The sequence below is a fragment of the Xenopus laevis genome, chromosome 7L (genome assembly GCF_017654675.1).
Source record: "Xenopus laevis strain J_2021 chromosome 7L, Xenopus_laevis_v10.1, whole genome shotgun sequence".
NCBI lineage: Eukaryota > Metazoa > Chordata > Amphibia > Anura > Pipidae > Xenopus > Xenopus laevis.
In genome coordinates, this window is record NC_054383.1 from 53,351,341 (window position 1) to 53,364,352 (window position 13,012).

At 37.4% G+C, this 13,012-nt stretch overlaps 2 protein-coding genes and 2 long non-coding RNA genes across 5 annotated transcripts; 3 read left to right on the forward strand and 1 right to left on the reverse strand.

The window, feature by feature from the left end:
• The first annotated feature begins 1,960 nt into the window (after nt 1-1,960).
• LOC121395427 (putative nuclease HARBI1) lies at nt 1,961-4,394 on the forward strand. The gene is made up of 2 exons (XM_041568961.1): nt 1,961-2,664; nt 3,560-4,394. Exons 1-2 carry the CDS (start codon nt 2,335-2,337, stop codon nt 4,358-4,360), a joined length of 1,131 nt encoding a protein of 376 aa, XP_041424895.1. The 5' UTR covers nt 1,961-2,334; the 3' UTR covers nt 4,361-4,394.
• LOC121395428 lies at nt 2,824-4,974 on the reverse strand. The gene is made up of 2 exons (XM_041568962.1): nt 4,486-4,974; nt 2,824-3,481 (listed from the first exon to the last, which is right to left on the reverse strand). The coding sequence occupies exons 1-2, from the start codon at nt 4,972-4,974 to the stop codon at nt 2,951-2,953; spliced, it is 1,020 nt and encodes a 339-aa protein (XP_041424896.1). The 3' UTR covers nt 2,824-2,950.
• A 750-nt stretch (nt 4,975-5,724) lies between these two features.
• On the forward strand, nt 5,725-6,576 carry LOC121395429. The gene is made up of 3 exons (XR_005962476.1): nt 5,725-6,027; nt 6,105-6,377; nt 6,469-6,576. It is a non-coding gene; the product is annotated as an uncharacterized LOC121395429 (long non-coding RNA).
• A 2,240-nt stretch (nt 6,577-8,816) lies between these two features.
• LOC121395430 lies at nt 8,817-12,651 on the forward strand. 2 transcript variants are annotated; one of them, XR_005962478.1, is made up of 6 exons: nt 8,817-9,050; nt 9,167-9,562; nt 10,333-10,455; nt 10,910-10,997; nt 11,386-11,501; nt 11,852-12,651. It is a non-coding gene; the product is annotated as an uncharacterized LOC121395430 (long non-coding RNA). The 2 variants fall into 2 exon arrangements; XR_005962477.1 differs by having other exon boundaries at nt 9,025-9,562.
• The last annotated feature ends 361 nt before the right edge of the window (nt 12,652-13,012 follow it).

A 13,012-nucleotide genomic window follows, 5' to 3' on the forward strand; every position in this document is an offset into this window, starting at 1 on the left:
GCAAGACGTCAAAAAGAAATAGAGTAAAGCGATCGCAATAAATCAAGACAATTTACGGGCTGTCTTGGGATCGAGGGTCCCGACAAAACCTTGTCAACTCACAGAGGTATTCCTTAATATAGCGATCGTTTTACATGTAATTATACACAACAAAAAATATGCTTTAACCTTTAAACATTGTCATAACATACAAACAGTAAAAGACAGACACAGACAACATGCAGTTGAATACAAGGCAGTGACGTTACAGCAGAAATCCGTTCCAGGAGTAATAATATATGAACCGGGATCCTAAAACTCGTGAAACCGGGAGTTTACCTAAAACTCCTTTGGAATCCCCCGTCAGGGATTTCCTTTATCTAACTTGAATCCCTCGTCAGGGATTTCTTTTGTCTCCCCTTTAAGCTTAAGAATACAGCATTAAGCATATACGGATGGCAAGAAAAATATCGTCTATAAGACAGATGTTTTCTTACCTGTCCGTGCCGCTTGCTATTTCCAGCTTCTGACACCAGACTGAAGGGGACAACGAACCGACTGCTACTGGAACCTTTGGATTTCGTCTGACCAACAATGCCTAGCATTCCGGATCCGGGGGAACTTGCACAAAGAAACACCAACGAGTGGATCAGAATAACAAGTTCCGTTTATTGAAGGTCAAACATAGGCTTATATAGGTTATAAGTAAAGACGTCCCAATATAGTGACGTATCAGCATAGTTGTTAGCATAGTATATGTCTGTAATAGGTATATCCTTCAGGATGGACAAGATAGAAAAGAGACAAATATGTGCATGCGCGTTAGCTAAGATATTTTGTCTGAGGCAAGCTGATAATATTGTTTTTAGTACATGATGATACTTATGCAAGGTTGTCTAAGAAGAGACAGTACAGGGTCGTACGGGAAAACAAGTACAGAGGCCTACAAGGGTCGGCACGTAGGCATGTTAACCCTTTATACCACAAATGGGTCATTTTTTTTCTTTGCAGCTCTGGAATACATTACCCAAAGTTTAAGGGGGGTTATTTACTAAACACAATTTTTTTTTCTGCCCGAGGGTTTTTGGGCAAAAATGTTTATTGCTTAGAGGAGAAAAAAACGCTCACCATTTCAAACCTGTTTTTGGGCAATAACCTGAAAAAATTAAGCAATTCAGGATTCAAATCCATATTATTTGTACTATTTGGGTTGTTCCCCGATTTTAGCAATTTTTTCCCCAACCTGACTGTTTCAAGTTATTTTATTGATAAATAAGATAAAATTGTGGATGGAAGTTTAGTCAAGCTTAGTTTAATACAGATATGAGAAATTCGAGTTTTAGTAAATAACCCCCTAAAAGTCTCACACACATTAGTTCTATTAGGACAAACCATAACCCATTTACATAAGAATAAAAATCTTTGTAATATGTCCACCATTAACAACACTGTTTGGGCACAAGGTCTCTTTGCTATATTAAATATAAATTAGAAACTACTTAAAGGGAATCTGTCGTAATTTTAAACTTTTTTTTTTTTTTTGCATTTTTATAAAAAACACACATCCATAAACACTGTCTGGCAAATAAAATGTTAATCCACAAATCCATGCATAAGTTATTTTAGTTTGTATTTTGTCATGGGGGCTTCCATTTCTGCTCATTACACATCCATCCTGTGCTGCTCTAACAGCAGGCACAGCATTACCTGTGTGCTTGGAGGCAGCCACTCTGTAATGAAAAGCCAAGTCGCACTACGACATGAGAATCTAGCTGTACACTCCCCCTCCCCTCTCTGCCCATGCGTGTGATGTTTGGAGGAGAGAGGTCACATGGTTTGCAGGGAAGCAATTACTTTCACTGTCCTACGTCCTGCTCTACAGCAGCACTAGCAGCCCCTCCTCCCACAGACACTATCAAAGCTCCTGCCGTTCTGTAAAGGTGGCCATACATGGGCAAACTTTTATCGTTCTGCGATGAACGACCGTATCGTTAAACGATCGTCGGACGATCGTTTTACCATGAGATATGCCATCCACGGGGAACGATTATATGAACAGATATAATCGTATCGTTTGACAAAAGAAAACAACGATTATACATCAACGTACGATGCGATATAAACTTGTGGCGGAAGCAGGATGTACAGCATACAGGAAGTGATGTAAAACATTAGTCATCGGTGGATGTTCGTTTGCCGAAAGTTCCTTCGTGTACGGACGAACGTTGATCAACAAACGATCTGTGGAATGGCTTCGTTTATGGATTCAAAGCAAAGAGCTGCACTTGCTATAGTTTTATTAACATCAGTACAAAAGAAAAAAAAAAGAGATCATTGTGGAGCAAACGATGGCTTATGAAGCGTGAGCAGTATTCACACATGGGTCTATTGAAAGAGCTGAGAGAAAGAAACCCTGATGATTTCAAAAACTACCTACGGATGTCAGACAGCAGTTTTAACACTCTTCTACAAGCAGTAGCACCACGGATTTCTAAACAAGACACATGCATGAGGCAAGCTATACCTGCAGAGCAGAGATTAATTGCAACACTACGATATCTTGCAACAGGAAGGTCATTTGAAGATTTAAAATTCTCAGCGGGAATTTCTGCACAGGCTTTGGGGCGTATCATTCCAGAAACCTGCAATGCCATAGTGGAAGCACTGAATGCAGAATATTTAAAGGTAAAATCTCTAATTGTTTAGTTTACAAACTTTCAGATTAAAGCCCTGCCAGGTTCACCTCCCACAGCCATCATTGGACAGACAGAGTATTGTAAAGTTTAACATTTATTGAAATGAAACATAAATAAAATATAAACAGAAGTGTAATAAAAAAGTGCATTCATTTTGCATAAAGTATGCACAGGGTGTACCAATAATACATACAAACTATATAACTGGAATTATAATTTAACAATATATAAACTATATTACAAAAAAGAGCAAAAACATCCAATTGTGCACAGGTTTATAGATGAGAATATTGCGGTTGTTCCTGTTCTGAAATAGAAACATTATTGTTAAATCCATTGTTTGTTGGTATAGGAGATACCATCGATGGCCATGCCGTTTGTTGGTCATATGTTACAACAGAATTTGGTGTGGACATTCTGTGTATGTGCTGAGGAAATTGATGTGGAGGAAACCAGTTTGAGTTATTAGTGCTTTCATATGGATTATCCATGCATCTAGTTGTGTCATTTAGTTTTTTTCTTAGGCCTCTTTGCAGGGCTTCAGTTATAATTGATTCTGCAAACAGCCTCTGTTCTTCATCCATTCTTCTCAGTTTGGAAGCAGTCGCGAATCCAAATGCATCAAACTCATCTGATGGCTTGTGAAGAAGAGCAGCAGCTTCGTTTATTAATTTCTGTGTTGATTCTTCATAATTTACTTTATTTTTTCTTTTCCTGCCCTTTGGCATTTTTTGTGACATTCTTTCTTCTTGTCCTTCTGTGTTTGGAAGGCTGGAAGCACTAGTACTGCTAGTGTGTTGTGATGCCTGTGAAAATAAAAAAGTGTGAGAAATGTAACATATCAATTACAATGAATATAATTTTTTACCCTTTTTTTGTTGCAGTTCCCCTCAACTGAAGTGGAGTGGAAAGCAGTAGCTAAACAATTTGAAGATTACTGGAATTTTCCAAACTGTCTTGGAGCAATTGATGGAAAGCATGTGAGGATCCAGCCTCCCTCCAGTTCTGGCTCCTATTATTTTAACTACAAGGGGTATTTCAGCATTGTGCTTTTGGCAATAGTTAATGCCAAATATGAATTTTTAATGGTTGATGTGGGGAAAAATGGAAGAGTGTCAGATGGTGGAGCCATGGAACAAACCTTTTTTTATCAGCAGCTCAAAAATGACCAATTACACCTACCATCAAATTCTGATTCAAGAGAAGGGATGAATTATGTTTTTGTTGCAGATGAAGCTTTTGCATTACATAAACATGTTTTAAAGCCTTTCCCACAAAAAAATTTGTCACGTGAAAGAAGAATTTACAATTATCGACTTTCTCGAGCTAGAAGGGTTGTAGAAAATGCTTTTGGCATACTAGCTAATCGATTTCGCATTTTCCATTCCGCCATAAATCTATCCCCAATAAAAATTGATAGTGTTGTTTTGGCCTGCTGTGTGCTACATAACTTTCTACGCTGCACAAGCAGTGCTTCCTACATGCCAGGAAATATGGTGGACAGAGAGGACATCGATCAACAAACTGTTATATCAGCCGAGTGGCGAAGTGAGCCAAATGGACTTTTGGAACTGCAAGCTGCTACATCACGAAATGCTACTATTGAGGCCAAATTAAGCAGAGAGAAATATGTTGATTTCTTCAATGGCACTGGCGCAGTAGATTGGCAATCAGCTATGGTTTAAAAATGCAATCAGCTATGGTTTTATGCTTCAGCAGTTAATGTGTACCTAAATTGTGTCAGCATTCATTTTAAAATAAAGTAAACATAATCTTTAAAATGTATACATTGTGTTTTTTATGAACTTACCTGGGACATATGTTCTGTGTGGTCCCCTTGTTCTTCAAGTACTTGTTCAGCTGTGATGTCATGCGCTTGTACGGCTGTTACATCCTCTGATTGGCTTGCCTGAGTCAGTTCGGATTCAAAATGACTTGAAAAGTTGGACCTGGAGTCCCTTGCCACCTCCTGATCCACTGTAAACAGTAGCAGATCATAGTACCATAGTTTCGGAACATACAAGTCATCAGCTGAGGCACCTGATTTTTTGGAAGCTTGCACTTTGTTTAATTCTTTTTTAAAAACAGTCCTTATATTGGAAATTCTCGTCTTCACAAATTGAACATCAGCTTTGGGGCACACTGATTTGCAAAGGTTTGCCAATTCTTCATATGCCTTTTCTCGTTTCATTTTATTCATGTAATCTCCCGATTTCACTTTCCAGAGACAAGGAAGGGCCCGGTACAATTCAATAAATTCTCTCAGGAATTCTGGGTTGGTAAATTTTTCTGCTGGCATGTTGATAATGTAGCTGAAGAAACAATCAAAACAATGATTAATAGTAATAACTACTGGTGTACAGGTAATTGCATTGACTATGTCATAAAAGGCATACTTACAAAATTATGTTAGTAGACAGCAGCAAGAAAATTCGTAGCAAGACGAAGGGATAATTCTACGATCTAGATCAGCTCGTTCGGTCCCGCAAACTGCGGAACAAACAAACGAACGAACGTATTAACTACTGGTGTACAGGTAACTGCATTGACTATGTCATAAAAGGCATACTTACCAAATTATGTTAGTAGACAGCAGCAAGAAAATTCGTAGCAAGACGAAGGGATAATTCTACGATCTAGATCAGCTCATTCGGTCCCGCAAACTGCGGAATAAACAAACAAACGCACGAACGTATTAACTACTGGTGTACAGGTAACTGCATTGACTATGTCATAAAAGGCATACTTACCAAATTATGTTAGTAGACAGCAGCAAGAAAATTCGTAGAAAGACGAAGGGAAATTCTACGATCTAGATCAGCTCGTTCGGTCCCGCAAACTGCGCAACAAACGAACGAACGAACGTATTTATCGTAGCTTTCACTGGCTCCTCCTACTTCCGGTTGTGACATCACACAGGTTCCTCTGATGCAGCAGCACAGTGGAGAAGCCATGGAGGAACACAGTAGCACAAGAAAGCCTACCTATGAGGAAGACAGTGGAAGGAGAAAGTTTACTGCTGAGGAAGACAGTGCAAGGAGAAAGGAGGAAGGCAGTGCAAGGAGAAAGTTTACTGCTGAGGAAGACAGTGCAAGGAGAAAGGCTACTGCTATGTCCAAACAGGAGATGGTGTACATGGTGTCCATCCTGGAAAAAAAAGATTATGACTGCAAAGAGGCAGAGTATTCAAGGCCGAATACAAGGAAAAATAATATCTTGGACATAGTCATCCAAGGGCTTCACAAGAAGTTTGGAGTAACCAGATCAAAAGACTAGCTTCGTAAAAGATGGTCAGATTTGAAGTTGAGAGAGCGAGAACAACTTCTAAGCATTAGAAGGATAATTAAAAAAAGTGAGTATTTTTTGTACTTCACTATATCGAAGTTCTAAGTTTCTAAAACGTGTTATTTACCCTTTTTTTTTTTACAGAACAAAAGCGTAAAAAGTTGCTTTGGACCAGAAAATATTCTAGAGGAAGTGCCTCTTCTTCTGTGGGCAAGCCTGATCCACCAGAGTCAGAGGATTGTGAGAAGGATGACAGGGAGGAGAATAATGACTCGGATGACACTGTGACCATTGATCCACTTGAGCAGTCCAAAACCTATGCAACCTCTGATGCAACCTCTGATGCAACAGAAAATCCAGTGGAAGAGTTGAGTGACACATCTCCTAGCAGCCCATGCATTCTATTAACCAGTACAGGTAGGTTACACATTATAGTTCTAAGCAGCCACCACTGTTAAAAAAAAAAAAGAAAAAAAATATTAAAACAATTTTCCACTTTATTTCACAGAAGAATACATTGCACCACAAAAACTACTGTATCTTTATACAGAGGGACAGCCAGATGTTCAAATTTCAGAAGAGTTTTCCATTGCAGCAGCAACCAAGAACTCTGATCTAAAAAAAGAACAAAATATCTTAGGGGATATTGAAAAATGCAAGCAAATCTTGGCAAACATTAAAAAATCTGTAAATTCATTAGAAACAACACTTGAGAACATATGCAAAAAAGTTTCTTATGCTGATGAATAATTTGCTGTAAAAATCTTGTGCATTTTTTTCCCCAAGTATGTTTATCACATAATGTTTTGCATGTGTTTCAAATGCAACCAATCTTTTATTCTTTTAATAGTGTTGAATGCTATAAAAAATTGCTGCATAGTGTATGAACATAATATGCTATAGCACGTTGCTTGCTGCATGTGCAGCTTAAATAAATATTTTTTTTTTAAAAAAAAGTATTGGTCTTGCTTTTATTTCTATTACCTGTTGCATACATATGGCTTTTAATACATATAGAGATTTTTATGTGGTTTATAATGTTTATAATGTTTTTATGTCTGTGCTGTACAAGTGGCGGCCCCTCTTGTCTAGCCCACCATCTGTCTGGCTGCTGTGACTGCTTTGTGTAGTTGTGTATTGGTTGATATTGTTGTCTAGCACCTGTCTGGTTTTTGTGTATCTGATAAAATCAGTATCTATAAAGAGATTACCTGAGATTAAAGTTGTAAATGCATTTTTAACAATCAGACACAGACTGTATACCCTGCACTTTCACACTTGTAGCAGTGTTTTCACCTCATCAGACAGGAGTGGTGCTAGCATTGTGTCATTGTCTGTAGGATATAGTCAGTTTCTCCTTCCATGCCCCATGCAGACATATGAATTTATAAATAAACTATCACATATGAGGTTATAGGATGATATTTCTGTAGTGAGCACCAATTTATTTTCTTTACATAGCTTCATATGATTAATGAAGCTTAAGCAAAGAATGTTCTGGTCCTTCTGTATATTTTTGTTGGCTTGTGCTACAATCGTGACATGCGCAAAGAACGATCGTTCTACGACAAATGTCTGTATTTCACACTCACTGGCCGATTTTATTCCTGAACGACTAAAATTTTTCAACTCATCCGATCAATTTTGCGAACGATAATGTTGAGACGATCGTTCGTCCGACGATCGTTCGTACACCATCAACTACCCGATAACTACCCGATATTATCAGAACGTTCTGAGATTGGTCGTTTGGAAGTAAAAAATCTGCCCGTGTATGGCCACCTTAAGTTTGTTCTCTGCATTCCTTTGGAGGGGGGAGCTTTCTCTCCTTGCTGCCTTCCTAGTTAGTTTTACTGGTTACTAGATGAGGTAAAGGAGCTGTGAGTTCCCTCTGCTATCCACCTCACACAGACCTTGCTCCTTTCCTGCCTACAATACTTCTTTTTTCATTAACTACTTTCTCATGAGCTATTTTAACCCTTCCTAGACTTCCTCGTAAGTTTTCCTGGTTTTCAAGTATGTCCTCCTTATTTTATCCTTTTTTTCTATTCCCTGTCATCAGTCCTGGGAGTGTACTCCTGTGTTTCTCCTGTGTTTAATTTTTGTGTAAACAAATATAATAAACTGTCTATATAAAATATTTTTTCCAGTGCCCAAAATGAATTGTGCGTGTGTGTGTATATATATATATATATTTATTTTTGAAACGTAAGTGGGGGCAGTGATCACAGGACTTAAGGTGGCCATACACGGGCAGATAAAGCTGCCGATATCGGTCGTTTGGACCGATTTGACAGCTTATCTGCCCGTGTATGGGGGCTTCCGACGGGTCTTCCCGATCGATATCTGGCCACGAAATCGATCGGGAAGGTTGGATTTTTACCCAACCGACCCGTCGGAGCCGCTTGGCGCATCGTAATTCGATCGTTCGAATTACCCCCGATATAGCCACGCAGTTTAGTGGCATATCGGGGAAAGATCCGCTCGTTTGGCGATGTCGCCAAACGAGCGAATCTTGGAGTCTATGGCCACCTTATCTTATTTCAGTCCTTCTGAAGTGGTGTCAGTGGGAGCTTATCTTGATACCTGCCTATTGTTCAATTGACAGGCTCAGCAGACAAGGCTCTATTTACATTACAGCAGCTTGTAGGAGGGAGGGGTAATGACATCACTCCAACTTGCAGTGCAGCAGTAAAGTGTGACTGAAGTTTATCAGAGCACAAGTCACATGACCTGAGGGCAGCTGGGAAATGTCAAAATGTCTAGCCCCATAGCAAATTTTAAAATTAGATATAAAAAAATCCATTTCTTTTTTTGAAAAATGGATTTCAATGCAGGATTCTTCTGTAGTAGCACTATTAACTGATACATTTTGTAAAAAACATTTTTTTCCACGACAGTATCCCTTTAACAAGTAACAAAGTGAGGAATCTTATGGGGATGCCCTCAACGTGAACAAACTAAATGAGCAACAAACTAAAAAGAAAAGCTTGCAATATTTATTCTTTTTGTCTATTTACTGAGTTAATCTAAAATAATGTTTTCCTTTACCAGGTCTGCAATGAACACGGATTTGACAAACAATACCCGGTATGCAAAAACATTTTTTACATTATCCCTGTTTTCAGCCTTCTCCCTCTATTCTCCCCCCACCACCTGGCATTATATTGTCTTATTTTCAAATTTTGCATTTTACTTTTTTTTAGGACCCAACTGGCTGGATAGAGCTCAAACAATGTGTTGGATCAGGAGGATTTGGAGTAATCCATAAAGTCAGATATGAGATTTTAAGATTGTACGGGGCGGGAATGACCTACCTTTTGTGGCCCTTAACATCTCAATGTAATTCTATATATTGTATATATTTATATATCTAGTATATAAATATTCATACATATGTCATGTATCACTAAATTGGTGAGAAGGATTCATATTTTCTTTTGGAGTTTGTTTTTTGTTTCTGAGACTGCAAAGACCCATGTCGTTATACCCAGGTACTTTATCAAATTCAAGTCAAAATTCACCACAAATCTGTTTTCTTTCAGGCATGGCATATTAAGGAAAAGAAAGAAGTGGCCATAAAAGTAATAAAAGACCTTAGGGTAATGTATATTTTTTACTATTTAAATTATTATGAGATTTATTACAATTTATATTTATAATTATAATTTATTATAATTTGTTGTGTTACACATACAAATCAACTTCCAGTAAAAAGAGACTTTGTAAACAATGATTTGCAAGTCGCCCCCTTTATATAAAGGATAGTCATAATGCAAAATGGAATTTGTAAAGATTAGAAATGGACTTCTTTAAATGCCCCAAGCTCTGCTCAGCCCGGTGAAATATTCACTGGAGGTTTAATTATTTAATAAATGCAAAACTAACTATATCAACCGCTTGTAATATTTGCAGCTTATAAAAGGCAAACGTGCGACTTATATTCATTAATCTCTATGTAATAATACTATAAAGTAACCACCTCTAACAGTAGGGGATTTAAATCACACAAAATCATAACAAAAAATATCATAACCCAGTTCAACACATTGCAAGTAAACACGTGGAGTGGCATAGAAAAGTTTCTGATGAAGTGACTCCAGTCACAAAATGTGTAAAGCTAGTTCCCCTGCCCGCTTACAATTTTGTATTCTTAACATGGATTAATAAAATGAATTGGTTTTATCCAAGTTTGGTTTCCTCAAGTTCTGATCCAGTGAGGTCATCCCTACTATCAAGTTTGTTTGGGAAGTTAGTATCTGTGGTGTTGGCACTGTGGTACACTGATGGAAAAGTAATGGATTCTATGTTTTACAACGAGGATTAAATAGTTATCAAGACCTAATTTAATGATCATTATTTCTGTATCTAGGATAATGAAGAGATTCTTGCTGAACTGTACGTACTTCAATGCGTTTCTGGCCACGACAACTTCCCTGCCTTTTATGGAGCCTATTAACTACGGCCCAGCATTTCAAATGAAGAGGCACTATGGGTAAGGATATACTTCTTAAAAAAGAAAATCTCCATCAAAGTTAATAAATATATCACTGATTATTTCAGACCCGTTACTGCTACTGATTACTATGTTACATAGTACATGATTACATAATGTTACACACAGATAGATAGATTTTAGGCAACATATATATATACACACTATAATATTTATATTTATATACACTATAAATATAAATACTTTATTTTTATTCTAGATTGCTATGACAATGTGTGCTGGTGGCTCAGTAGATTCTTAATTAGGAGTACGCCCAATAGATCCTTGGAAGAGACCTGGATTTCATACATATGCAGGAAAGTTTTAGAGTTAAGTCAGATATTAACCCCTTCATTGCTTTTCATAATCTCTGCTCACCGACTTTGTATCCTATTAATTCTAGAATATAAAAAAAATATGTACACGTTCATGTTTGCTTTATTCATCTTTCTAGGGCCTGGCTTACTTACAAGAACTGAACGTGATACATCATGATCTCAAGAGCGCCAATATAATAACTTCTACGGCCCGTGTGAAAATAAGTAAGTGAAGTTTATTATCTATAGGAAGAATGGGTGCCACAAAGGGAAAGGGTACATTTATTGCTCATCTCAATGCGTAGCTTTTCTTAGGCATCATAAAACTTTAAAATGGATCTCTACCCAAAAATGGCACCTTTGCATAATTCAAAAATATCATTTGAAGCAACGTTCCAATATACAATCATTAAGAATGTTCAGAGCTTTATATGTCTCAGTCTTTACACTCTCTTTGCACCTGGTTCAAATCAAGTGTCAGCACCAGACAAAAGAAAATACTGCTTCAAAAATACATTTCCATTTGTAATAACTGTAACACCTTTCTGTATTGTCATAGATGTTATTACTGCATTGTACAAAGTTAATTCATGCTTGTTTCTTTCAATTTCAGTTGATTTTGGCCTTGCCACAGTAGGGCCCATCAGTACAAGTAATGGAGGAACCCTCTGTTGGATGGCACCTGAAGTCCATGCATGTTTTATAAGAAGAGTACATTATGACTGCAAGGTATAATTAATAAAATAGTTGTCATTTAGTTCAGTTTTCATGAGTGATTAGACAAAATGCTCTCTTAAAACAGGAATAACCAACCCATGCCAAATGTAATTTGTAGAGGATTTTTCTCCCAGTAGAGACGCTTGAAAATGTAAAATCATAAATGTGTATAGTTGAAGTCGGCTACTGGAAATGTTTCATAGTAATACAACGTAGCTTGGTTCTAATGTATTAGTCATTTAGCATCCCATATTGACCCTGAGACAGGATGAGGAGGGATAGTCAGTAGTATATTTATCATCTGTAACAATGATTATAATTTGTTTGCTAAATGGGTGTTGCTTTTTGTTTTTATTTTCTAGGTGGATGTGTGGTCTTTAGGAATCACAGCCATAGAAATGGCAGAATACAATCCTCGTAAGTAATCTTAAATAACATTTTGTGTGCATTTATGTTAATTTATGGAGGAGTGTTTTTAGGAAGGTCAGGGGGTATCATCACCCATTCTGTAAATAATGAAACATGTCAATTGGCCATGAATCAGAGAATCTTTTCTGTGCTTTTATTATAATGGTGTCTTCTGTAAGTTACTTTCTTTTTAGTGATACACTGGAAAGCAAGATATAACTTCTTGTTTCAGAGACAGGAGCAATCAGATAAAAGATATAGAATGTGTCTTTCCTGTATCTCATTAAGCTAATGGCAAATAATGTGTTTTCTCTGCTGCTGAGAAAATGCAGATACAGCCATATACTGCCCTATATGCCCAATATCTGTCTTTCACTGTCTTTTCACACGCTGCAAATTCCATCCAGACTGCATTTATTTACTTGTTATGTATGAAAGAAGGAAATTCTGTCTCAAAGTTAAAATAAATCATTGGTTGGTTCTGATAATGGAAATTTATCAGAATATTTGATGTAGTCACCCTCTACTGTACAATGCTGCAAAATATGTTGGCTCCTTGTAAATTTATAAGAATAACAATAATAATATTGTGTTCTCTTACACTTACAGAACACGTTAAACTTCATGGTACTGAGCTTTCCGAAATGATTATGAATGCTCCAGCTCTAAAACGGGAGATATGGGGAGTCATTTTTTTTTTACAGAAATAGGACTTAAGGTGGCCATAGACATTACAATTACAATCATTCCTGGAAAAGATGTCCAAGAAAGATTGTTCATTTCAATACACACATGTAGAGCTGAATCTGAATTGTCAGATAATCATGTAGAAACAATAAAATTCTACCTTTATCTGACGATTCAGCACTAACAATGGGCGATATTGGGGTACCTTCAAAGTCTTCCGATCAAAATTTTCCGGCCAGCCCGATCGATAAGCCAACCCATATCCAAGTCTTCTGCCAATATCGGTTGGCTTGTTTCCCATCATACACGCACCAAATAGGGTACCAGAATTTTTTTTGTACAATATTATTGGTGCGTCTATGGCCACCTTAAGCAGTGAGGGTGGGGGAATGGGGAAGAGACACTGGAGCATAAGGCTGGGGAAGGTG

Excerpts from the sequence above, each read along its gene's own strand:
- LOC121395427 (XM_041568961.1), top strand. The coding sequence starts at position 2,335 with ATGAAGCGTGAGCAGTATTCACACATGGGTCTATTGAAAGAGCTGAGA. Across the intron at positions 2,665-3,559 it reads TGAATGCAGAATATTTAAAG|TTCCCCTCAACTGAAGTGGA; the intron begins GTAAAATCTCTA and ends TTTTTGTTGCAG.
- LOC121395428 (XM_041568962.1), bottom strand. The coding sequence starts at position 4,974 with ATGCCAGCAGAAAAATTTACCAACCCAGAATTCCTGAGAGAATTTATT. Across the intron at positions 3,482-4,485 it reads ACACAGAACATATGTCCCAG|GCATCACAACACACTAGCAG; the intron begins GTAAGTTCATAA and ends TTATTTTCACAG.